The 26,824-nt window shown below is 52.9% G+C and overlaps 1 protein-coding gene across 2 annotated transcripts in view; it reads right to left on the reverse strand.

Annotated features, from left to right (window-relative positions):
• The window catches only part of AGRN (agrin), a 158,846-nt gene extending 135,874 nt beyond the window's left edge, over window positions 1–22,972 (reverse strand). For both annotated transcript variants that reach the window (XM_019541616.1, XM_019541615.1), the window contains exon 1: window positions 22,703–22,972. In XM_019541616.1, the coding sequence (XP_019397161.1) occupies window positions 22,703–22,796 (94 nt within the window). In that variant the 5' untranslated portion in view covers window positions 22,797–22,972. The remainder of the gene's footprint in view (window positions 1–22,702) is intronic.
• Between the last annotated feature and the right edge of the window lie 3,852 nt (window positions 22,973–26,824).

Consider the following 26,824-nt stretch of genomic DNA (forward strand, 5'->3'; position numbering starts at 1 on the left):
TCCCACTCATTCCCACTCATCCGCTCGTTCCCATCCTGCGTCCCACTCATTCCCACTCATCCGCTCGTTCCCATCCTGCGTCCCACTCATTCCCACTCATCTGCTCGTTCCCATCCTGCATCCCGCTCAGTTCGACCCCGCTGTGGGACGCTCACGTTGGTGCTCCCTGCTGAGAGGACTTCACGGTGCAAAAACCTTGCAAAGGGGACCCCGGTAGGGAACACTTTCAGGCAGGCCTATGAGATGAAAGTCACAGTGCGGTGTCCCCATAGCTAACAAGCTTGCTAAATTAAGAACCTCCAGTGATCTGGCATCTAGCAAGCATGACTTCATCCCACCCCGGCTAAACTGATCCCCTGGGGTTTCCAGAGATAACCCACAACCTATGGAGAACGGGATTTACTTGCCAGGGTTACGTCATCTCATATAGGGACGTGCAGCTCTGTGCCATTGTTTGCACTCAACCTCACTGCCAAGGAATGTGACCGGAGTGCAGGGTGCGAGGGGGCGGGGAGAAGACGATGGGAACGACTGGAGCGACAGGAGAGCTCATTCCTCAGCATACTTATTAAACAAAGCCTGAGACACAGCTGGCTCTGGAGACGTGCCAGCTATGCCCTGCGGTATGGGGCCAGCAAAGCCATCCGGCAGGATGCTGGTTCTTGGAGAGAGCCGCAGGTTTTCCCTCTGGACGGAGCCAAGGGTGGGGGCAGTCTTCCTTACTCAGAGCAGACGTGCACCGACTCCTGCCCAGGGCAGGGGGTCAGACTCGATGCTCTAATAGGTCCCTGCCGACCCTAACATCTATGAAACTGCACCCCCTCCATGCTCACCGGCCTCACGCCATCCCCGGCATCGACATCAAGCAAACCAAGCGCAGGCACGCAAGTCGGGGAATATTTCCGGAACGTGGATTCCCTGCGTGGTCAAGTCCAAGCCTCTCTGCCTCAGTTTGCCCATCTGTAAAGGGAGGAGAGGGCCATGCTTCTGATAAGAGACCACCCCCTCGTTCAATAACATGGACACACATCTCCCCTCCTGCTTCCAGGCATCTGGAAACACCGCCCGGGAGTTGATCTGTGTTCCTACCCATCTGGGATAGGATTTTTGCACCTCACCTGCTTCAGAGGAGGTCAGGGGAGAACCCAAGGAGCATCGGGACTGAGCAGTCCCCCAGGCATCCCCACAAGTTAATTAGACATTCATTCCACTCAGGTGCAAAGAGGGAATAAAAAACGGAGCTTGAGCAGCGAAGAGACGGCTGTGGGGCCGCGAGGAGCTACAGAACTGTAGCTAAGCTATGGAGAAGCAGTGGCACGGCGTGCCCAACCTGTTATGAGACTGGAATAACTGAGGCTGGGCTGCGTGGGTTTCGCAGGTGCAGTGGCAGGCCTGCCTGAGGGCAGTGCGATGGCTTATGCAGCACTCCTGGTCAGAGCAGCGGAGGTTTGTGCCAAGCCAAGGGAGGGCAGGGGAGAACAGGAGGCTCTGCACGCAGATAAGCTATTACCAAACTGAACCTGCCTATCTCCTAGACCAGAGCAACAACCACGCTACAATACTGCCCCTGTATCGGACGTCTCACTCTTGGGAGCCTTACTCTGCACACCAGTTTGGGGAAACGTTAAAGTTAAGGGGAAAGATGGGGGGGAAACTGAGGCACAGAAGTGAACAGCTTTTAAGGTCCCCAGCAATGCCCTGGCCGTGTCAGGAGCTGAACCCAGGGCTGGCTCCCAATCCTGCGGTCAAACCATGAGGCTCTCTCTTCCTCCCAGCTGCCACAACTGAAACAGCAGAAAAAGGGAGAAGCTGTCAGGAAGGTGCCGGCACTCACCGCCACTGGAAAGGAGGGGTCCTTTCATCCCCAGGGAAGGGCAGAGGTGGTTTGTAGAGTGAGTTTCCCACCCAAAGGCCAATCTGGGTTTGCACCCAGCCTTATCTCTTTCCTTTAGGCAGCATCAGGCTACACAGGCAGAGGCACTTGAACAGAAAGCTCAGAAAGGCAGATTCACGGGGGGAGACAATGACGCTTCTCCACGGGGGGGGGGGAGAGGGAGCGGGGAAAATGTGATTAGACCTACTAAGAATTCAGCAGGAAGCAAAACAAGGTCTCATGAGTGTAACTCCTGCTTTTTAGGATGAACTCCTGAAAGCACGAGGTTGAAACACCCACCCCCACGCACAGCGCTCCTGTGCTCACAGGAATCTGGATGTCAGCATGACGTCTTCCCTCTCTCCTCCTAGCTTCAGGAGCAAGTGGCTCCCAGTTCACTGTGCACATGCTCTGCCATTGCCCCCCTTTTCAATGCAGAAGTAGCCACCATACTGACCTCCTCTCCCTCCACTCCTCTCCCCCAGTGGACTCACTGGGACGGGCCCTGTCCCTCCAGCAAACCCTTCACCGTGGCACTTCTGGGGTGCTCTATCAGATGCACACCCACGCCTCTTCCAGAAAGGCTCGCGCTCCACTCACGTGAGAGGCAGCTGCATTGATACAACGGCTCCCAACAGCCTCTATATCAGTATCTTCTCTCTCTTAAGCATCAGAACAGGACTACAGTGCTACTTTCCAAGACAGGTCAGCTCCTTCCACGTTGAAAGGATGCATGTCTTGGTCCCACTGAGGCCTGGCTGGGACCAGTTCAACGTGGCCGAGAGAGGCCAGCTTTGCAGAGCGCTTGCAGAGCATCACCCATGCTTGGCCCTCTCTCTTTCCAAACGGGTCTTAATACCTAGCTCTGCCCACTTGTAAGGCTGTCAGACAACCGGCAGGGACATGCACTGATGGCAACAGAGTTAGCACAGAGAGGAGAAACTCCACAGCAGGTCACCACTGCTGGAGGGCTTGAGCTTTACAGATCACCCGTGTCCGAGAGCTTTACAGATCACTTTTCCACACACAACCACGCAGGCGTGTACAGATGCTACAGAGCAGCCTGTTGCCAATAAAGAACCAGCCAGTATAATGGAGATGACCTTACGTCGCCAGCTCTTTGCAGCAGGAGCTCTCATGCAGCGCATCTCTAACAGCGCCTAGCACTGCAGGGCCCGGTCCTGGTATCATCTGTCTAGACTTTACCGCAGACAAACTAAACCCTCAGTCTTCTACCACTGATAACACGGACCAGCCTGTGAGCAGACCCGATACAGGCTGACAGATGGAGACCACTCAGTGAGAGAGCACCCCTGCAGCGGGAACCCCACGGCTTTGTTTTGTACAAGAGCCCCAGTCCCGGACTGGGCTTCCAGTAAAGAGGACATTATTCCAGCCCAGATGCAGCTCTTTAATCATGAGACCTGTGCCACTTTATCTTGGAGTCTATTATAAGGCTTGTAGCTTTGAATACCTCACCCTGGTTTGGGCACCCGCAAATCCCATGGCTGACCATGCTGTGTTCCCCGCAATGCTGGTGTTCCCAGAATTTAGCGGCTGCTTCCTTCTCTCTGGTTTAGTATGAATGTGGACTAGAAGGCTAAAGGGATCGACAGGAACACCCAAAGTGGATGGAAAAACTGCAGACTCCCTAACCTCACAGCACGTCACTCTCTCTCTCTCTCTCAGGTTGTATCTACACTGTGGTCGATAGGTGTGACGGCATGTCCTGTTGATGTACCAGCTCAAAAGCATTAAGGCAGAAATCTCCGATGCCTGATGAAGGGTGTTTGTGTCTGGAAGCTTGCAATTAAAGAATTTTTTCCCCCCAAAATCTAATCGGTTTAATAAAAGATATCACCTCTACCACGAGTCCTGACTGCTTAAGGCAGAGATAATACTGTAGCCACAGCAGCACAAAGACGAGCACGGACTGCAAAACCCTCCTGAGAAGCTGGCTTAATGCTAGGGTTATTAGCTATGTGTACATCTTCACGGCACTGCGTTTGCCCCCAGACAGACATCCCCTCACGCTGAGCGCACCCAGGGATAGCAGGTCACATTGCATTAGGAGTTGCACCCAGTGAGATAACTTTGGGTGCTTCCCGGCCGGCAGGGGGTCGATCCACGGGAACAGGAGCAATCCAGGGGGAGTGGGTGGCTTAGCCAGTGGCTGGGGGCAGAGGTGAAACCACCAGAGTTCAGAGAGCAGTTTCCCAGGTCTCGCTGAGACCTCCAGTCAAAGCAACCCAGCGGGAGGATGTGAACATGTAGCAACGGAGAGTGATTTCTCAAGAGCGTTAGTAGTTTGGGGTGGTTTGGCTCTGAGAAGTGGTGGGAGGATGGGTAGGAACAGGAAGGGGAAACTGTAAGACAGGTAATATTACAGCGGCACGGTTCAGCTTGGTAGGAGGCCCAAACCCCTTCTTGTCGCTACACTTCAGGGTGGGAAGCTTGGGGACAGAAGGAGGTTGCCAAGTCCTTCACGGAGAGTAGGAGACCGCGGCCTCCTGCAGTCTAGCCCCGAGCATGTGACAAGCCCTCCCCATCTGCCCAAATGTGTGGCCCATCAGCGCCCAGGCGTGGCCAGCACCTACTGAAGGCCACGTTCCAACCCACGTCTTCCACCGCGGGGATACATTTATCTGCCGGCACTTGGACATGCTCCTGCTGCACTTGGAAAGCCCCTAATTAAAAAAAAAAAGCCCCAAAGAAGAAGAGGTGACTAATGAACCACTCTCTCCCCCTGCAGACTGAGATGTAACACGAAAAATCCCCAGACGCTGCTTGGGGTCTGGGACCTAACTAAGTTATTGTCGAGAGCCCAATGTGCCAAATAACCTGCTGCCTTAGTCTATTTAGATCTCTTCTTTGGGGAGGACAGGAAGGAGCCCTGCCCCAGGAGTATGTACAAGGATGCTAAGAGGTTTGCCTTAATTTAAGGCTAAAAGGAAACATCGGGCTCCCTGGCATGCACAGAGCAGGGTCTTTCGGCCCCAAATCCCTGCACTGATATCTCACAGCTGCTGTGGGGGAGCCCAGATCCACACACACACTTCACCAGCCACAGGAGACTTCAGCCTGACTCCAATTCATTCCTTCTCTCCCTCTGCAGCATCATTAAGGCTGTCCCCGAGCGGACAAACGATCCAGGGGCAGCCAAGACCAGGGCATAACCCAAGCACTGAAGTACAGGCTCACCAGGAAAAGCTGGAACGGGTAACTGCATTTACTATGCCCAAAGCTGCTTTAATCCCCTGGAAAGCAGCTAAACGTTTGCCACGGCCTCCGTTATCTGAAAACCAGCTCATTTCCGGGATTAAAGGGTGTCCACAGAGATCCTGCAGCTGGGGGATGGAGGGGGACCAGCAGCATCGGACTGGAGAAAGTTTGGGCGCAGCAGGGTGCGAGGGCTCCCCAGCAGTGACCCTGCATCCGGATGCCTGAGACGCTTGGGTCTGGCCTTCTTGGAGCAGTTCGGTTCCCACGGGCTGCTCTCCCCATATCTACTCCACCAGCTCGCATTGTCCTGAGGCTTCGTTATCTGAACGTCCTCGGATAAAAGAGGTTTTTGGAGTGGGGGAACGAGGAGTCCTCGGCCCGGCATGAGAAGGCAGGGCCATGAGGCTCGGGACCTGCCCCTCATAGGCTTGCAGGGCACGGCCTCTCCTGCGGGAACAGAGTGGGTGCACCTGGAAATCCAGGCTCCTCAAGGTGGCTGGAAACAAAATCACCCTGCCCAAGTCTCCTACCATGGGGAGGGCCTGGACATGAGATGGTTCCCATGCTTAGTATGCAGCTTTCCCCTTCTCCTCCCCTCCCTCCCCAGGTGCATCTCCAGCCCCTTCACCCTCCCAAGTCACCCCTCCCAGCTCCTGAGGGCTCCCCACCTTTTAGGGTGCAGAGAAGCAAACGGGCACATCCCTCCCTCCTGGGAGGCTCAAGCCTGGCTGCCTTTCACCACCGCCCCCACAAGCTGTCCTCCCGCTTCCCCAGATGTGCCCATCGTTGCCATCTCCCTGCAGTTTGGAGCATCATCTGTGGCCTCAAATGCTCCCCTCCCTTTCAAAAGCACAGCCGCCTCCCCGCCCTCGCTGCTCGGCAGAGATCGTGCCCCCGGGCCGTGAGCACCGGGGAGCATTGAGACGTACCTGTGCGAGCTATGACTGGAATGCTGCCCCTGGCTGCAGGCCCAGGCCGGCTGCTCGCTAGCACTCGAGGAGATTAAGATTTATAAACCAGAAAGGTGCAAACCAGGGTGTGTGTGAATGCAACAGTACCCAGTGCAGAAGGAAGCCTGAGAAGAGACTCCTGCACGTCTGGCCTCTCAAAACAGCCTAGCACTTACCCTCTCTCACTGCCCTACCCCCTGTTCAGGAGGCAGGACGCAAGCATCTGGATCACAATTGCTTCTTAGACTTCCTTGGGGGCTGGGGAAGGGGGGCATGAGATCTGTTGTCACTACCCAGGTTTGTGACCGTCACAATACGCGAGAGGCAGGGATCTTTGGGCAGCAGCCAGTTCATCTTGCAAGATCCCCAGCTCAGGCCTGTAACATTAGAAGTAACAACCCAGGTAATGCGCATTTCAAAGCAGCGACTCCATCGCCCTTATCGTCCCGGGAGTGCTCTGGGAAGGAATGCAGTTATGATTAAGAAGGATTTTGAGTTGGGCAGTAAAATTATCTACGGCTTCTTTTCCAGCAAGTCGGCATTTTTGGAATGCCCTTCCCCATCTCGCATGCGCAGTCACCATCGAACCATGGTAGAAAAGCAAAGGATAGGACAACATCAGAGTTTCACCCCTCTTCTGCTGTCGATTTGACCTTGGCCCAAGATTTTCAGATGCACAACTAGAGACCCAAGCTGCAGTTCTCAGAGGTGCTGGACGGGGACGCTCACAGTGATGGACGGTGGAAGGACTGGGGCCCAGAACGCCGTAAAAAAGAGAAATTAGGGAAAATTCAAGGGACGTGTTATCAGGTGGCCAAAACCAAAAAGTCCAAGGACCAGGGCATGCTTCTCCTCGCCACCCTGTCTCTCTGCAAACCTTTCCTGCTTTTTCATCTGGGAATATTACTCCCCTTCTGTAAGCACTATGAGAATGCACAGAGTAAGGGAGGAACCTTATGGTTCTGCCTAGATAATTTGATTTTCTGTATCCTTTACCAGCACCGTCAGCTGTTTCTTTAGCAATGTAAATCATGCAAGTTTTCTTTCCTGGGAAGACACGGTCTGTATAAATCACTTTGGGTATTTCTTGGTCATTTTCTGCAACTTCTGCTTTGAAGAAGTAGGACAGCAAGAACTCTCTTCAGTGCTCATGTTAAATAACAGGCTAATCTGTTGTGGGTAATGAGATTTGGTTATGCACGGTTTCATTGTAACCCACAAAAATGCAATAAAAATAGATGCAACATGAGCGCTGCTGGTAGCGTGCAAGACCAGCTAGAGATTTTAAAACCAGGTTTCGGTCTGCTTAAACATTCAGAAAATGTATTTACATATTGTTTAAGAGCAGAGCACTCCGGGCCCCTTTCCGAATGACAGCTCCTTGGCAATACGCATAAATCCTGACTTTCTGAGAGTCTTGGGGATATTGGTAAATTAATTACGAAAGCACTCCCAGGCCTCCACTGAAATCATGGCTTCATTAAGCATTATATGGAACACACAGTTCTCACCATAAAAGCCTGAAATCCAAGCAGGCCAGACAAGCGCAGTTTGTGGGATGGGGTATAACCTATAGCAATAAACGGAGCCATCCAAGCCATGGTTCCTTAGCAGGCCAGAGGCTGTTAGTAAACTCAGAGCTTCTTTGGTGGCCATGGGATTGCCATGATGTGGAGCTCCAGAAGGAGTTAGCATCCGTCCAGGCAGTCAAAATGAATGCAAGATGCAAAGGCCACTGATCTGGGCCCCTTCACCTACATGGCAAATCCTGTCACTTTGCAGGAGGCCAGGAGGGAACTCAACGACCAATATTTGCATGGAAAATGAATTGCCATGCGTGCCAGGGAAGCCTACAACCCTTGGCAAATATATGGCGCAAGGGCATCTGGTGCTTTCAGCCTGGTGATAGACTTTAAAGGCCCCTTGTGACCTTATTCTCTAGGTCCGACCTCACACTACCCAGCCCAGTGATGCTCGACCTTTTTGCTCTGCAGGCCGCATGGGCAGTGCCCAGTCCACCTCTGGGCTAAATCCAACCAGTGGGCTGATCTGAGGCTCAGGGCAGCCCAGCCATGTAGTGGGTAGGGGGCATGACCTAAACCCGATCCAGCTGCAAGGGGCATACAACTTTGGAGGCGGCAGTATTAAATTGCCACTGCTCCCCACCACCAAATTTCCCAATGAGTCAGGTGCCATGGCTCTATGGGCCAGGGGTCGAGCACCTCTGACCTAACGTGTCAGCCTATCCTGCAAACAAACACGTATTCTCCATCAACGGTTTATTTTAGGCAGCTCCTACAGACGCAGGTACAACCAGCAAAGGAAAAACCCCACAGCCGTTCCCACCCTCTGCAGCTCAGGTCCCAATTCAACCATCTCCCTGCCATTTCTGAACTAGCCATAGCTGTGCAGCCTGCCACCTACTCCCCACTGCATGGCTATAAGTGCCAGTTTGCCTTTACCTTGCAAGTGGTCTATGTAAACCACTGAAACCTTCCTAGCACTCAGTGTTTGCAGGGGACTGTTGATCCCAGAGGAACCAACACCTCTGCTAAAGCCAAGGAGCATTAAAGGATGAAGGGAATAGCAAGAAGAATAAGAGGAATTCTAGCTCTGGCCAAAACTCGTATTTTTCTCCGGTGACAGATGTCAAAGAGGCCTATTGTCTACCTCTCACTGATTTCCCTGCTCACCACGTACAGCAGAAGTACAAGTATTTGGGGTGCCAGAAGCACTGATCCAAAGTTTGAAGTCCAGGATACATCCAGTGAGTGAACCCACATGTGTCCATCCAGGCAGTGCTTTGCTCAGGAGGAAGGGAGGCGAGAGACCCATTGCGTCCAGGCCAAACAGGCCATGAGGTTGGAAACAAAAGAAAAGTCCCAAATACAAGATGTTCCCGTTTCCTGGGAGGGCTTAGCAAGCCTGTCTCCCTACAGAAGCAGCACAGCCAGCAGCAAGAGCAACCGCCATGCAGAGGGGTTGCGGCCCATCTCTAACAAGGAAAAGGCGGATGAGCCTGCCCATACCCCAGCAGCTTCCCATTGCTCTAAAGTATCTCAGGAGATGACAATCCTCTACGGGCCCCCAAAGCTCCAACTATTTAATAGTCAATGGGTTGTCTCCCATCTACAGCTTCTGCAATCTGCAGAATCGTTTCCCTGTCAAGGGCCAGCCATTGCAAGAGCGTCAGCAGTCTGGCATCAGCCGCCAACCCCCCGCCCCAGCTGTTCAGACAGAGGACACTTGTGTGTAGCTATCGTACACCCATATGTTCCCACTACTGCTACAGCAATGTGGATGGTGAGTTGCGACGCGGGGCACCTGCACTCTGTTCCAAGCTCTGCCACAGATTCGCCGTATGTCCCATGTGCCTGCCCCTTTTCCAGGTCTGTCCTAATGCATAAAAAAGTCCCCACAGGGAGGAAATGCAAGATTCACGTTTGAGTGCCTTGGAAGCCCTAGATGGAAGATGCAGTTGCACTCTGCTCTCCAAATACTTTCTCGTCTCCACATTTCCTCTTGCCTTCCAAAACCACCTCCTGTGTTTATTCTTCTTGGAGGTTGTGTTGGGAGGATTTTCCAGGTGTTTCTACTTGTTTGGACAGCCTTAAGCGGCCCCAAACCAGCTGAGAGCCCACTGAAGGAAGACCAGACAACATTATTTACCGAAAGAGGAGCAATGCACCCAGAACTGCAGAGCTCAGCAAAAGCTTTCTTTTTCCCCTTTTAATTGAATATCAGTCACAAATCAAAGACACACGGGCACAGCCAGTCCTCTGCTTCACTTAAGCTAATTAGCATCCCTGCAAGACAGAGAGCGACGGGCTAATATTAGCTGGAAAATGCACTTACGGCCCATTGACGTGACGCAGCATCCTATGGGAACGCGGTATTTCTTTCCAACCTTCAGTGCCGTGGTTGGTGAGGGGAGATTGAGTTGGGGGATGGAAGGATGTCAAGGTGTATCGATCATCTCTGAGCCAAGGAGGTACAATAGTTGGAGGATGTTTGCATCTGGGACTGACTTGTGTTTTTTCTCTCCAGCATGGCCTCCAATGCTGGAGACTTTGACAAAGTCTTCCCTCTAATCCTATTTTTTAGGCAAGACGGTGGTATGGACTCGAGAAGCTTCCACGCTGGGCCACGAGCCATGTGCAGCCGCTCAGACTATGAGCTCTTAAGGGCAGGGGGCCATCTTTCTTGTGCAGTGCCTCGCATTGTAGGATCCCCTTTCAGGACCGGGGGCTCCCACGCACGGCCACAGGACAATTAAGAGTTCAGAGTCAAAGCTGGAGGAACAGATGTAGAGGGCAGCAGTTGGGTCACTCATTCCCCCATGCAGAAGCTGTAACTTGTCTGAAGGAGCCACAGCTGGGTTCCCCCTGTGGCATCCCAAAAGTAGGCTACCAACTGACTTCTAAGCAACACATAAGAATAACCTTCCTGTGTTTCTGAGAACCAGGCACCCCTGGGATGGGACAAAGCAGCTGCTGATGCATGCATAGCAACACGGCGCAGCAGTACATACAGGGACCAAAGCAAACTGCTTTCAGTTTGACACACAATGGGAAAGCAGAGAGAGGCAGAAGGGAGTTTGTGGAGCTGAGAGTTGACCAAGATGCCAAGGTTAGCATCCTCTGCTCAAGGCTGCTGCAGGTCTTTAACTCCCAGGCTCAGGCCCTCAGCTTAATGTTATCCGAAAGGGCTATGCTTCTTAGAGCTGCGTGCAAAGACTCCCGAATACTGCAGGGACACCAAGAGGCTCCAACTGAGAACAGAGTCCCAGTGTGCTGGGTACTGTACATCACAGTTTCTCGGCCTGTGGTACGCATACCCCTGGGGGTACGAGACACAGGCAGGGGGTGCGTGGGTACCCCAACACTCTCTCTTGCCCGCTTTTCCTCTCAAAACTATGGCAAAAAATTTGGTGCGCCACACATTAAAATTCCCCAGTAATAATTTGGCGTTCAGCCCTCCTAGCTAGTTGCTTTGAGCAACATCCTAGTCCTCCTAGTGATGCTGCTTTGAGCAACATCACCTCTAGCCCAGGTACATACTTGAGTTGTGCACCTCTGGTGTAAAAGGTGGCAACCCTACCCACACCAGATATGACATTTGTCACATCATGGCCTTAGATGCACAGGCCTTCTTCCAACATATAGCACACATTAGTCTGTAAATATAAAATCCCCTGGAAAACTGAGTGTTGGGGTACTTACTAACATTTTCAGCAGTTAGGGGGTACTTGCTACTTAAAAGGTTGAGAAACACTGTTGTATGTGGATGAGGAGACAGTCTTATTAAAGAGCAGAGTGAGGGTGGGAGAAGGAATGATTATCCTGGTAGTTTTACAGATGGGTTAGTTGAGGCACAAAGCAGTCCAACGCTTTGTCTTGGTCACATTGAACCTGGAGCAAAACTAGGGACTGAACAGAGACCCCTGAGCCCCAGTCCTGTGCCTTTACCCTGAGTTAGGCGGGATCGATAAGTAACCCAGCCCAGCCCAGGTTTCAAGGTTTAGGGTTAAAGGACAGACAAAGAGAGAGCGGTGACAGAAAGGGCTTTTTTGTGCAAGGAAAGAGCTGGAAAAGTAGAAACTAGAAGCAAAAAAAAAAAAAACCCAGGTGGTTTGAGCCTCACAAATTGTTATTCACTTTGTCGCTTGTTGGGAGCCCTGCTCGAATTAATCCAGTTGCATATAAATGATGGAAGTGGCTGGAACCCTATTTCCTCCCTAATCACAGGCAGTGGTTCAGTGGAGCTGAAAATGCAAAAGGAGAAGCAGGTTGGCAAAAACGTGCCCCTGCGAGCTTTCCTACAGCGTCAGCAGCTTCCACAGCTGCCTCCTGCGCGCTCCCTCCCCTACCAGAGAGCCCCACAATCAGGGTCCTCCCATCTTCTCCCAAACAGAGGATGGCCACCATGGCCAGGCTCACACCGCCACCTCCGCTCCGGATGCACGCCATCATACCAAAGGGCTCCTGGGAAGTCACCTTGCAGGAATGTGGGATGTTGGCAGAGCGTTTAATCAGATAAATACACCAAAGCCACACTTCAGGGGCAGGATTAGCAAGAGGCAAGTCCCAGCTGGCTCCTGGAGTTCCTGTAAGCACTGCACAGCTCTGATAGAGGAGCCGGTGGGCAGAGAAACTCCAACCAGACCGTCTTGAACCCAAGGCCAGGCACTGCGGTCTCAGACGGGATACTGCTGTGGGCTCTCCAGGGGGCCTGCAAGATCCCTCCAGCCTGATTAACCCTGACGCTGCAGCACAAAGCCAGCTTCAGGGAAAATGGCACCCTGGGCGAACTTGTATTTTGGCACCCCACCAAGTCGGCGGTGCTGCTGCAGGCAGAGGCAGGCGGGCGGGCAGGGGCGCAGTCTGGCAGGGAGGTGGAGCGGCGCGGTGCGCCAGGCAGGCCGGTGGGGAGGCACTGCAGCTGCTGTGCGGGGCAAGGCAGGAGGATTGGAGCAGGAGCCACCCACCCGCACTGCCTGGCCCGACTCCTCCCGAGCAGCAGCCGGAGGTGGGAGACGGGCTCGGCGGCTCACGCGTACGTGTGCGTGCATGCGCGCGTGGCGTCCCCTTGACCACAGCACCCTGGGTGGGAGCCCACGTCACCCACCCTTAAAGCTGCCTCTGCTGCAGGGAGACTGTCTCTCCCTCGGCTCCTCCAGTTCCCACCTGACTGACCCATGTCTTCTTTACCTTTGTAATTGCCGGAAAAGCAAACAAGTTGGTCTGAGCAACAAGAGAAAGAGTGAAAACCCCCAACCCTCGTTTCTGCTGCCCTGGTCTTCCCACACCCCCCTGCCGTCGTCAGGGTGGGGTCAGACTGCAGCACCCCCCTCGCACACTAGAGAGTCTCTCTTCATTCAAGCAGCCAGAGCCTGTGTGTCAGCCCAAATGACCTGGGTTGCCAGTAAGGAGCAAGTGACTGTGCAATAATAGCAAAGTAGTCCTACGTGGCTGCCAATTTATTACACGTTTAGAAGAATCTAAATTTATATCCTCGGGTGCATGGCTGCATTTTGCAAGTGTTCCTGCCAAAGCTTTTACTTCACAGTTGCAAGCACCGAACATTGAAGTGGCCAAATATGCTCTTGTGTTATGAGATTAGACACCAGGTAGACAGGGCTGGGGATGCAACAGGGAAGGGTGGCAGGGGAATTACAGGATGGCAGTGCCCTTGGTGGGAATTCAGAGCAGTAACGACACCCACTGTGCAGACTCAGAAACCCGATGCAGTCTGGTTTCTGCAAGAACTGAGCCTTCAGCATCCAAAGCCCTGACTGTCACCAGTTGAGCTGGCTAGGAGAGGGACATGCGGTGTGCATTGCCAGTATATTACAAGGCTCACCATTATTTCAGAGCATCGGGTACCAGAGAGTGGACTACAAGGAGCCGATACAACCTCCTGACTCAGATCTGTATGTCCCACCATAACAAGGGCAAGACACCATCAGCTTAATGGATTCCTGATGCAAGTGCAGTTCTCCAAAGCCAACTCTTCCCAGAAGACAGAGAGACACCAGACTCCTAAATCCATTGGCATTGGGATTGTCAGAGGTCAAGGATTAATGATTAACAGCAGTGGGGAGGGAATTTAAGCCAGCATTGCCAAAATACATGGAGATGTCTGCATGGCAGGAAGCTGGAAGGCGGCTCTCCAGAGCCACTCGCCCCATCTCCTGGGAGAGCAGCTCTGCCCTGACATGGGGTTTCTGCAGGGCTCAAACAAACGATGTGGAAGTCGTGCTTCGAGAGAACTTCTGTCGCCTCCTAGGCCATAAAAATCCACCACCACCCGTGTGATTCCCCTTCTTGTGACTCCACGTCCACAGGAGCTTTGGTAGATCAGACGGTGGAGATGACAACTGGCCTGATGAAGCATCTGGGTGACCGTGGCCTGGAGGAGCTGATCCCACGCAGAAGTGAGCAGGGCTCTGCAGACCTTAGGAGAGGACGGGGACTTGGGGAGGGAGGAAAGGTTGAAAGACTCTTCCCAGCCCAGTGGCCTCCCACGCAAGATTAAAACCCCTCTGGAATTTGCTACATAACTTAAAGCTTCAAGCTGCTGCCATGAGCCCATGGGATACTCTGCACTTATACCCAGTGAGGGAGTGTAGCTGAGCCCCTAGGCCCGAGCAGGACCCTCAGTGCTAAACCCACACACCTTTTCGGCTCCAGCAGTAAGGAGGGACTCTAGGTGGCAGCGGCAGCAGACTCTGAACCACTCCCTAGGGCCAGCTAATATTAGGGGACAGACAATGATCTCAAGATCAAATAGAAAGGGTTTAAACTGAGGAAAAGAGCCCATTTATCCCACTCGGCCCCAGACAACAATGGTTCTCAGCCTCTCCGGACCTGAGGCCCCACTCTGTAACTTTTGTGCATCAAGTGGTACCCCATTTCAAAAGCTAGTTTATATATTACAGTGCTCACCTCCTTGCGCAGGGACTGGGCAGCAGGGGTTGGGGATCGTCCAGGCAGAGATAAGCCTGAGCCTGGCTTATCTGCTTACCTTCTCACACCTCCAGGCACGCTTCAAAGGACCTGGGGGCACCCCAGGGTGCCCCGGCACCCTGGCTGAGAATTGCTGCAGTAGGCAAATAGTAGATCTAAGAGTGTCACACAGGCCCCTTGACCTACAGATCTTGCTCAGCCCATTGTCCTGCACTGTACAACCGAGTCTACAGGCAGATCCTCGTGCTAGCAAAGAGCTCTGGAGGACCTAGTATTTTGGCAGTCTGTGGGGTATTTAGCTGCCCAGGGTGCATCTTATCCATGGTCAGCATGGGAGACAAAGGATAAAGGCCTGTCCCGTAGATGAGGCCCTTCTTCCCCTCTCCTGGAGCCCTCTCACCCTCTGCCCCCTGACAAACTGCTGAGCTGTGGAGGCCCTTGCTTCATCTCTGCATCTCCAGCCCTCAGAAGCAAAACCCGGGAAGGTGCCCCCAGGATTTCACAGTGGAAGTCTCTCTCACACCATTTATTGCCCTTTCCCAGCTGCTGGCTAACTTTCTCACCCTCCCAAGGCGGAGGTGTGGAGGCTGTTCTCATTATCTTCCCCCCAAACCAGAGCCAAGAAAGAGGGGAGGGGGGAGGAACCCTGGAAGAAAAATGCACACAAGCCCTTTCAGCCCCCTCCTCCATGCCCCCCGCACACAATACAAGGCCAGGGAGGGATTAGAAGAGAGGAATAGTTCCAGAGATGGAGAAATTCTGCAAAGAGACTAGATCATGGGAAATGGCCACAGCCCGAATGCACCTAGCGCGAGCCCCATGCCAGCAATTTCCTTGCTCGGAGCAGGCCACTGTGCGCTCCTTAGAAGCGCTGCGAGGGGCCTGAAAAGGAGATTTTGCACGGGCTGGTTTACAAGAACAAAACGCCTCAGTCCTACGGCAAGGGGGAGACGGGAGAAAAAGAGAGAGGAAGGAATAAAAGTGAACAGGAAAAGACAAAAAGAGCGGCGCACAATGCGGCTGGAAGAGATGCTTTCAAAGCAATCCAGCTTCAAACAGAGCAGCTCTCAAGCCAACCAGAAACCTTCCCTGCCCTGTCCCAGAGACCAGGAGGTTTGCAAGGGCCTGGAGTTTGCTCTTGAAAAGGTGACCCCAGATTGGTCCTTAACTGGCTGCAGATACCTGGTGCCCCTCCTTTAGCAGCAGCCTCTGCTTTACCGGCACGTGGGTGTTAATGCCCTGCAGTGAGGACGCTTGTTCCCAGCTCCATCACACATCACCCCTCCTGCGCCCTAGCTTCCACCCTGCACCTGCACAGCCCCCCTCTACGCAACATGCAGGAGGGGTCCAAAGTCACCTCGGTGCCCACAGAGCCCCCCTGACAGATTCATGCCCAAGGTGGAAAGCTTGTGCGGGGCAAAAGAAACCGCTGGGGGTCGCGGATGGGAGACGAGGCGATGAACGCAAGGGGCCGGCGTGATTCAATCTATAGGCAGAGGACGATGGAGGCATCCAGGACTTGCCTCTGACTTCCCCTGTGTGAGCAACGTGGGGAAGCAACTCCAGGTGCCACGGGGATGTTGCATCACAGCAAAGGGGAGGGCGTCTGTGGACCACTATCTGCTAAGAGAAGAATGACACTCTGAAGGCCTCAAAAGGCTTGAGGGTCTCCTCAATACATCTCATCCTCAAAACACTCCTCAGCCTGGCTAGCTTTGCAAAGGAGCTCTCCAAGAAGTGATGGACACGGGGCAGCCGTTCATGAAACAAAGCAGGCAGCTGTACACTGGGCCCCTCCTTCGCCGTCTTCATGTTCTGCGAGACCCCTGAACCAGACCTACGGCAGAGGTGCAACTTCTGCGTGGATCTGTTCCCGGTTTGAATCAGTCTAGGAGGTTTAATGGTAGCCACAGACCAGCACTGAGGTTTCATGCCCCTCACTACTGAAAAAATCTCAGAAAAGAACGGGTTGCGGGGACAAAAAACTAGTCTCTGCTGAAGACGTGGCAAAATTCCCATCGACTTCAGCATGGTCACCTATTAAGGGCGATTTCATCTCTCTGGGTCTCTGACAAGGCCATTTTGGTGCAGACCCATCCTTGATGGAAAGGATTAATGAAACTCCACAGACTGCCTCCCTCCTCTCAAGCCCTCTGGAAAATTAGAGGTGAAACAGCATCTATTTTTAGCGTGAAGCAAGAAGTTTCACGTTGGTGTTGGGCTAGCGGCTCTGTGATGGGGAGGTTTGAAGCCAGCCAGCGGGGACCTTTTGTTAAATGGTGTGTGTCTATCGTATCCAGTGCCATCAGGTTTAATTATGCACCGTACCTGCAGAGCCAATGTAGGGAACTCGTCTCGGGGAGGGTTCAAGGTCCACATTTCTAGCAGAGCAATCTGAGCTCCGGCAACGGCACCAGAATTAATGCAAATCACGCCACCGGCGAGGCAATTTTTAATAGCAGAACTAGATTCTCATTAGCCAGGGCCGCACGGTGTTTTAATCGGATGTTTCTTCTACCCTGAGCCGTGTGTGTGGAGCTGGCATGCAGCCCCTGCGCAGACCACCTGCAAAAATCAGGATTTCCTTAAACTTCAGCCATGATCAATTCAAAATATGAGACCTCTGAAGGGAAAGATCTTCTGGGGTGTAATCAGCTGTTGAACTTGCAGGAAGGATAGGGGGAGGAAAATAGGAAATACAATATCACTCCTTGCTTGAGAGAGCTCTGCTGAGTTTGCCCTTAGAAAACTCAACACGCCCAAAAGCTCGACTTCCACCCGCCCAGCCCCAGAGTTCAAACAAACAGATGCAGGGAAGCCCTGGGCTTATCAGACAATCTGTTCCCCAAGGAAAGCTCATTCAGATGTCTTGAAGGAAAGAGAAAACCCACTCAGCTTAGAAGTCATTGTGTAGAGACTGTGCATGAATAGCTGGCTTATCTGCCATTAGCTCCCTTTTGGGGAGGCAATATCCTGCCATGCAATGACCCACTCACCACATTTGCCGTGCACCGGGCTCACAAGTCCAAGCTCCTTAAAGCCATGATCCAGCACCCTAGCCTCAGATGAGGTTCTGAAATGCTAATCTGTAGAGTGCAAATGTTTAAAACAGAGCCAATGGGGACTTTTTGGGCTGAATACATTTTCATAGAAATAGAGTGTTTTCATCGAGGGCAAAAACAAGTGTAGATGGGTTGGTTCTGCTGAAGGCTCTACTTGGCAGGCTTTATTGGGTGCCCCAGAAAGCTTGGGACCTCTATGAAAAAGCTCAGGGGTTTTTTTAAGTGAAAAACATGGTTTTGATCAGTCTCTTTCCCCAAATCGTTCAAAGGATTTTTGCTTGCATCCCACAATGGAATGAAAACAAATTTCAAAATGCCGAGAAGCTGCTGCAAAACCAGAATGGTCTCCCGGACAGCTCGTCTTCTAGGCTCACGAAAGACTCCACCTATGCTGCAAGTCTGATACCAAAGCCTCCCGACTCCACTCACGCTGCAGAAAATGGGCATCGGCTCTGTATGGGTTCAAGAGACCCCTTGTTGGCATTCCTAAAACAGACTGGTGCCTACTGGGCACATCAGAAGGAACCTCTTTCAGGCTCCAAAAAAGACTTCAGCTTTAAGGCAGAGCTTTGGACAAAATCTCATTTCCTCCAGACCAGTTACCCCTAAGCCTGCTGAGAAACTCTTGTCACTGTACAGCATGTCCAACATCCCCCCCACCCCGGCCTGCTTTTCCTCGCCCCACATTGGAAAGCCAAGTCACCCAGCTGAAGGAAGGTGAAGAGATGCAGTTGGAGGAGATGTCCTGGCCCTGCGCATTAAGAAAGGGAAGGCGCCTAGTGGTACTGAGTTGGCTGAATGCAAAGATGAGAGACTGAAGAGTCATCATGCTTGGTGTAGACAGTTTTGACTTCTTTGACTGAAATTTTAATTTGCTGTGGGTCACCTGGGCTTGGTTCTTTCCCAGCACCCCACACGGACTCAGTCCCACCCTGTCCAGAAATGCTCTCTGTCGCCTACCCCCCAGCCCTACTTTACCCTCTCCAACCCACCCCACAGCCCCATTTCCTGCAACATTTACAGAGGCTGTATCTCAGCTAACAAACAGCTCCCCTGTGAGCTATTGGGAAGAGGCTCTTAGTTAGTAAATGGAAACGAGCTATTTAACAAATTAACTTTGCACAAAGCTGGAGCCCAAGAAAGATGCAGTTGCAGGAAAAGCTTAGTAACTAATATTACCCAGAGCTCCTACCTGGGTATGAACTGAGGAGAGACAGTGAGCGAAAAAAGGCTTAAGCTTCAACGCTGCTAAGCATGTGGTCCATGCAGCACATCTAGATATGGGTACACCGAGGCACTGTCTCACAGCCTGGTGCATATCGAGTATGTGGGCACCCGCTGCATACCCCTACGCACGTTTGCAGGGTATGGCTGCACGAGCGACAACGGCTCTATCGCCACCGCTGCGGGAACGACCACGTGAGAAAACAGGACTGGGCTAGAACAGATCCCCGCTGACCACACAAGTGCCCATCTCCTGACCCTCTCCCCCCAGGCCAGCTCAGCAACTGGACACAGGACGCCAGTGTCTCTTGGCAGAGGAAGGAGGCCATGCAAGTCAAACAGGATCACCCTTTGCCTTTTGCTGCAGGGCTGCGGCCTCACACCAGATACTGAAGGGCCGGGGGAAGCTACGGGCTGGGAGTCGCACAAAGGGCTTAATTGTTTTGCCACCGCGGAGTTAGATGTATGCTAGAGAAAGGACAATGTGTGGGCACAGCTGGCACGGCGACAAAAGCCCACACATGCCATTGTGGTGGCAGGCTCCAGGAGACGAGAGGAAGCAAGCGGAGGCTGAGCGAGCCCCGGCGCGGCGAGCCCAGGGGATGGGTCTTCAGCCAGGGGGCCGTGCGCGTGGGACGGTGTTTGGCTCTCGCCACATGAGCAGGAAAGAACATTTAACGCCCGTGCTGCAGCAGCTTGGCTCAGGCTGAGGTCTAGCCGCTTGTTGGCTGAGCGATCAAGGCCAGGGCTGGCTGTGCTAAGGTGCAGCTCGGCCTCAAGTTACCCACTTCCAACCCCCTAGCCTACCTGCTAACCGGGGCCCGGGTTCAGAGGAAACCACTGCATCCTGACCTGAGCTTGAGGTCAGACCGATCCTGCCTGACCGAGTCCTGCCGGTCTCCTCAAGGCAGAACGGGCTGTGCCAGCACAAAAGAGTCTCCGTTAAATCTTGCTTGGGACTTCTGGCACAAAGCAGCAAAATGCCTCCCACGCTCCCCATCCCTTCATTCCCCACAGCATCTGGAGAGAGTATCATGCACCATGCTGCAGGGGCAGGCTCTGGGTCAGAGCCATGGTCCAGCTGTTTCAGAGCTCCACCTCCAACCATGGGAAAGAGCAGATGCTGCGAAGGAACGTGCAAGACCCGACCCACGCACCTGTCTCCCTGCACGAGATCTCCTCCCGCTCTGACAGACCGGAGGCACAACCCCCCTTCCAACACAGTTCGCAGTGATTAGGAGGAAGGGTCCCAAACACCAGTGGCTCTGCAGGTTCAACCATTTGGAGGGGAGAGAGCTGAGCCAACATGGAGCAGGGCCTTAGCAGGTGGGAAATATTTGTCCTCCGCATTCCTTCTGCGCTCCCTCGCGGGGAAGCAGGGGAGACTAGGAGCACAGGCACCTGGACAAGTTACCCCAGGGGACACGAGCCTGGGAGCTGCCTGTGTGTATGTGCTTACCCCACAGCAAATGAAACCTAGCCTAGGGAAGCTTACCCCATTTTTACTGCAGGGTAATCTAGCTTTTAGTTTACACCTCAGGGTAAAAGCATGCACAAAAGACTCACATCCTGGAAGTCCCCACCCCTGTTTAGCCAGTAGTAACTTGTCTAGGAGCTCAGGCTCTTAACAGACCTCTGCAGCTCCTGTAGACACACCTGGGCCACCTTTCAACATCTGGCTTGGCTCCCACTAGCAGTGCAGCCACACTAGCACAGACCTTACTACAGCCTAATCACCCTCGCCAGGTTTTCCAGCCAGGGTTGAGCTCTGTGGTGCCACTGCTACTGCTCCTAGCAGCACCAGGTGAGCTGGCTTTAAAGCTGGCTCATGTGCGTCTCCTTTTAACGCAGTCCCAGCAATGGTTGCAGTGCAGGTGTATCCTAATGGGTTAAAGCCAACCACAGGACTGCAAAGGGTGAGAAAGGAAAGACTCTCCCAAGTGTCCGCTGAGTTTGAAACTGCAGTTGAGACTCTAAAAGCATGGAGGAGCATGGTGATTTTTAGCAGAGAGAGCATGCACTCCGTATAAAAGGCATGAGGTGTATAGTACTACCAGAAAGGTCAGTCCAAAAGACATATAGCACAACTGTCTTATCCTGCACCTTACTACCCTCTGCAAAAAACCTCTAGCATGGCAGCGCTGGGCTGGAGAACCACTCTGCTGCATTAAGCACATCCGCTGCCCCCAGAGCTGGGAACTTGCTCATTCACCCTGCAGCTGCAGGAAGGGGTTATGCCCTTTCCTCATACACCCAGGACAGAGGAAGGAGCCGAGCTACGTGTTTATTTGTTGGTTGCTGCAGAATCCCTGCATTCCTTCTCCTGTTTACTCATCTGCTCCTACATCTGTAGCCGCCAGCTCTCAGAGAGGCTCTGGTTCAACGTACTTCCCCATCCATCCACATTAGCATGCTCATTAACACAGCGAATGAAGAGCACAGCAAATAGGATTTTCCAGAAGCGAATTTTCAATGTCCTTGGGTAACGGGGGCCAGGGAGTGGAGGGGAGAGAAAGGCTGGATCTCTGCCATTCCAGCTGCCAAAGACAGACTCAGTTCTGCATCTGGACACCAACGATCGCACTGAAAGTCACACGTCCGCTACTTCCACAAGTACGTCCCCTCTGCCAGTCCCTGTAACATCCATGACGGGAGCAGTATCTCATTTCCCTGACAACGGTACCTAGGTTGGCTGGAAGAGTGACACACGCTCTTACAGATAGTCAAACACGGGCTGCCTCCAGCTGGAAAACTTTCCAGGCTTACAGCAAAGCCTAGCCCAAGAGCATGTCCCCTGGGAACCTACAGGTCAAGTCATTACAGTCATTAAGGAGAGGAAGTGCTCAACTGGTGTAAGAGCTTACCAAGAAAACATGGGAATATCCACCGTGCTCCCCAAGCCAGCACAGGCAAGCGCTGGAGATGCAGCACACTGGTCCCTCTCCTCCTCTTTGGGAGAAGGACCTGAACCTGAGCATCATCTTCTGAAGATGCAGGTGGCAGTGGGATGTATGTAGCACAGTGTATGCCAGCTGCGGGACTAGAGAAGAGTCTCAAGACCCTCTACCTGCCCCCATATCCGTCCCGAAGTCTGGTCCTCCTTCAGGAAGAGGAGACACTGCCTGGATGATGCCTTCTCATTTGGAAGACATGCCCCCTCCACTTTTGAACAGTCAAGCCCCCTTCTAGTAAGAGAGAGCTGTGGCTCACATATTGTGCCTGCTAATCAGGCTATTGCTGCTAGGCCAGATTTTGCCCTCCTAGGATCAGTGCTACTGGGGAGGTTTCTTCCTGATGAGGACACAAAGCCAGGAAGAACCCAGCTTGCTTCAGGTCCCCGGGCGAGTCTGTGGGGCTAATTTAGCCAGCAAGCGGGTGCAAGGCCAAGCTGGTGCTGCCGAGATCAAGGATTTCACTCTGCTTCCTGGACAACCCAAACCCTTATTTGGGTTTCAGCCCTAAACCAATCCACCTCTGCCTCGGAGATGCTTTAAGCCCAGGTTTGCTGACCTGGCTGTGGAGGCGGGTGAAGCAGAGGTGGGGTCCTGAGCCGGGCTGAAACCTGCCCGCCTGGCAGGGGGGATGGAGGCAAAAAAACCGGAAGAAGTAATCTCAGTGCTCCTGGACCCCCAGTCCCTCCTGAAGGACAGCCAGCCTCTCCCAGAATGAAGGGATCTCCCCCAGTCGTTCCCCATCCGCACACAGGTACTTCACGAAACAGCATCATGTCACGGTGTTACTGCCACCCCTGCTCTGATCCACATGGCTGGACCTGGGGCTTTGCAGAAAAGGTTTCACAGGCCAGCCCCATGCCAGGCTGAGAATAAGTGTTAGGCCTCTCACCCGCGACCAGCCGTGCGGACAGACCGAGCGGCAGACAGACATGCAAGGCACCAGTCTCACCTTCCACGCAGTGCTCCACCTCCTCCAGGTTGCGCAGGGTAATCCGCATCAGGCTGGAGTTCAGCATCAGCTCGTTTCTGTGCGCCGGCCACATGTACTGGGGGGCGGGGTTGACAAAGAAAATCCGGGTGTCCCCTGTCGAGACTTGGTTGTCGCAGATCAAGGGGTCCCCGAAGCCGCCGATCACCACTTTGTTCCCACCATCCAAGAGGATCTCATGAGTCACGATATCTTTGCCTTTTAGGTACCTCCAGACTCTGACCTGGAGAGAAAGGAGGCCCGTGTGTGAGAACCTGACCAGCCAGGCTCAGAGCCCACCGCCCCCTCCCCCCTGCAGCCTGAGACCTAGTTAATCATTGTCAAGTCTGTCAAAAATGCTCTGCAAGGGGGAGAGTAACCAGGGCTTGTGAAAACCTCCAGGGGAGCTAATTTTGTTAAGTAGACAATAAGACGTGTATGTGGGATTGACTGAAGGCAGCCATGGTCCTCTGCCCAAAATAAACCCATCTCCCTCTCTCCTTTGCTAGTTGCATCACCTGATCACATCCACCCTGAGCAAAAGGGGACCAGCAAGGTTGATTTTGAGCCAATACGACTCTCTCTTGGCCCAAGAGAGCCGTACAAGTACAAAGTGTCCAGCACCCCCCACCCATTCACACGGCATTCACTAAGACTGATGCACATGGAACCGGGTCTCAGCTGCAATGTTCAGGATCACTTCTAAGGAAAGATCTGCCATGGAAAGAGAGGCAGCGTAGTACGAGCAATGTGGGCGAGTTCCTGGAATATCTGCTGTTTCAATACACTCGTTTCATTTAGCAGGAGGCCGCAAGCAAAACAAATAAGCAGGAAAGGCAGAAGAATAGCTCCAGATAAGCCACCACTTCTCAGAAAACACTTGAGGGTTGTTGAGAGACAATGCCTTCATAGGAAAAAGCTGGGGCGCAGGAGATGAAAGGAGAATGGCTTAAAAAGGGATCCTCTCATACGGGGAAACGGGATGTGTAAATGTTTAGAGAACTCCGGACAGAGACAGGCACCAACTGGGGAGTCTGGAGAAGTCAGGACTTGCCTGGGGAGCAGCCGAGGGATGGCAAGACTCTCTCAAGTGCAGCTTTGCATTTAGGCCTTTCTAAAAGCATCTCTTCAAATGCTATTGCCTAATAATTTAAAAAAAAAAAAAAAAAGCACTAACACAACACTTTGGTTTCACAAAGGTCTCTCCCTACGCAGCCAGTCGCATGTTCCCAAAATGAAGAACCAAATCCTGTCAGACTGATTGAGTGAGTGCAGTTGATGCCCAGGGAGATGTAACCCAGTGCCTGAGCTAACCGTAAAAACAGGGCAGGATCCAAGCTCCTGCCAAGCGAAGGCATCAAGCCCAACCCCTGACAGATGCACTTTAACTTGGAAGATGAGCGAGGTGCAGCCAGGCCCCTTGGCGTTACTGTTATGTAGGCTGCAAGCTTCTCTAGGATGGCACCTGGCTTTTTTGCCTGCAAAGGCCCATGCCCACCAGCTGTACCACATGCAACAGCATCTGAGCCATGGTTAAACCCACCCGGGCAGACATGACTTTGTAGTACCCTGAGGGGAACAGGTGGGATGGGGGAAGGGGCAAAGAAATCCCATCTCCCACTCCCTGATGCAATGCAACCATCACAGCAGGATGCATCAGAGGCTGAATCCACCCATAAGAACATACCCAGAGCCAAAAGGACTCGGGCCAGTGGTCTCTCTATCCCCGTGTCCTGTCTCCAACAATGGCAGAAGTGGATGCTGTATAGGGAGAGCATCAAACCAGATACCTCTAGAGCGATCAATACCTTCCCTGACATCTACCATGTGTGGGGTTAGAGATGCCAGAAGAAGCATCTCCAACCATTCTGGTCAATAGCCATTAATAACTCTATCATCCATGAATTTATCAGGTCCTTTTTATTCTCTCTCTCTCTTTTTTTGCACCTGCCTCCACCACCTCCTGTGGCAATGATTTCCACAAGTTAAAATACAGCTCGTCTAAACAAGGACCTTCCCTTGTTCATTTTAAACCGATCACATACTAAGCGCTAGTGTTCTGGGACTTGGCGAGCAACAATTCCCTGTTCATTTGGTCCAGACCTACTCTTCTCAGAGGGCAAATCAGCCTCATACGATCCTAGTTAAAAAGGCCTGACTGGCACCAAACTTATGGCTCACAAATAGCTGACTAGAAGTCGAAGCATCCTTCCCTTCAGTGGACAGAAACTGGGCTACTTAGGAGAGTTTCATCTGCAACAGCAGCAACAGCAAAAACCGGATGGTTAGGCTGTCGATGGCTCCCTTCAGGCAGCTGTGGCTTCATGGTTACTTACTGCATCAGGCTACAGTTCAGGTTTCTGAAAGGCTGGGTTTCACCCAGTATCACTGGGAGCTTTGTATCCCAACATGCCTTCCAGCATTTCAATGGCTGGCTTTGCCAGTAGGAGCCTCGCTCAGGCAAGGAGCTTTGTATGCAGCCAGATGAAGCTGGCAGAGTGATAGACGGCAGCATCAGTCACTTCTGCCCTGGTCGTGCCCACAACTAATAGCAGGATTGTAGTTCCCAGCAGAGGCGAATATACTTGATTGGATACTTTGGAGGAAACCAGATCCCTGGCTGTCTGCTTCCTGCCCCTCCGTGTGCACTAGATATGTACGCAGGGAAAACAAACTTAATCTAGTCCTTGTCAAGGACTGTCAGGCCCTAAGCAATGCCACGTAGGTGCCAGGCTCCAGCCGGTGAATTTCTGCAGGAGATTTGTCCATGGCGCAAGCGGGTACTTTGTCGCACGGACTTGGAAGGAACAATAAAGCCAGCAAAAGCCCCAGCTGGGGATGGCGCTGTCGGTGCTCCAGAGGAAGGGGAGCCTTGAGAGCATGGGCAGAAGAGAGCTGCAAGCCAGGGGAAAAATGAACCTTCGAGGCTCTGACGAGATGCTGGGTCAGGCAGAGAGAGAGAAAAGATGACGTTCTATTTAAAGCCAGGAAAAGCAGTTGTTTGGTCAGTACCCATCCCTGTAAATTATTAGGGGCAGGCTTTTCACATTAGCAGCGCTGGCCAGAATGTTTGGAGCATTTGGCAGTAAGACCCAGCTCCCCTCAATCATCCAGCTCCTCCGAAGAAAAACACAGTGTCTGGCCACAGTAAGCAGGTTTCTCTCCCCACTTGAGGGCAAAATTTCACCGGCTCTTCTGGATCAGAGAGAATCCAGCTGCTGACACATCCCCCCAACCCAGAGAGGAAGCCAGATCTGTAAGTTAGGAGCCAAATGTATCCCCACCATGTCCTGCTTCCTCCTGTTTGAAACTGCTCCCAACCAGGTACAGAGGAGCAAAGGGAAGAGGCAGTTCATCATGCGAATGATTTACCAGGCACCAGGGCACTGCGAGCAGGTTTCCTGACCCCTCTCCGGTGAGTTACGGGATCCCCTTGCAACGGTTTATTCTCTTGCAAAGAAAATTGCTCTGGAGGAAGAGGGAGCTGGCAGGAGGCAGGGAGCTGGGTCTGCCCAAGTTACAAGTAATAAGAACAGTTCATCAAAAGAGCTGCTCAAGGCTTCTGGCTTGGAACGAAGGCAGCTTGCTAGCGAGCATGCCGACTGAGGCGCACAGGCGTTAGCAAGACTCGAAACACCCTCGGCCTGATCCCTCCAGCCTTCTCGCTGTGCTCTCAGGCATTGCTGATCCTGGTCTCGGCTCCCTGTTCTCTCTCCCGCGCCACCCACGGAGGGGTCAGTCATCCACCCGCCTTCTGTGGCTGTCCTTACTTCCTTTGGGAACTCAGAGCAAGTGCTAGGACTCGCTGCAGCAAGGCAGGGTGGGGAGGGACTGTCTGCCGATACGAGGGTCTGGAAGCCGCCCTCTGCCATGAGGTGGTGGGCAGAGGGGAGGGCTGTACACAGCCACACACATGCTGAAACTTTTTACCCAGAAGTCGCAACATTCTTTAAGCACGGGTCTCGTGCCCATTTTAAAGATGGAAAAACTGAGGCATTGGGCATACTTCACAGCCCCATGGTCTAAGCAACAGAGCAGGCCACTAGAAGGCCTGAAAGGAGGAAATTACAACTTCCACGCTGGGACACATGTACCTGCTCCCAT

The sequence above is a fragment of the Crocodylus porosus genome, unplaced genomic scaffold (genome assembly GCF_001723895.1).
Source record: "Crocodylus porosus isolate Cpor-Errol unplaced genomic scaffold, CroPor_comp1, whole genome shotgun sequence".
Lineage (NCBI taxonomy): Eukaryota > Metazoa > Chordata > Crocodylia > Crocodylidae > Crocodylus > Crocodylus porosus.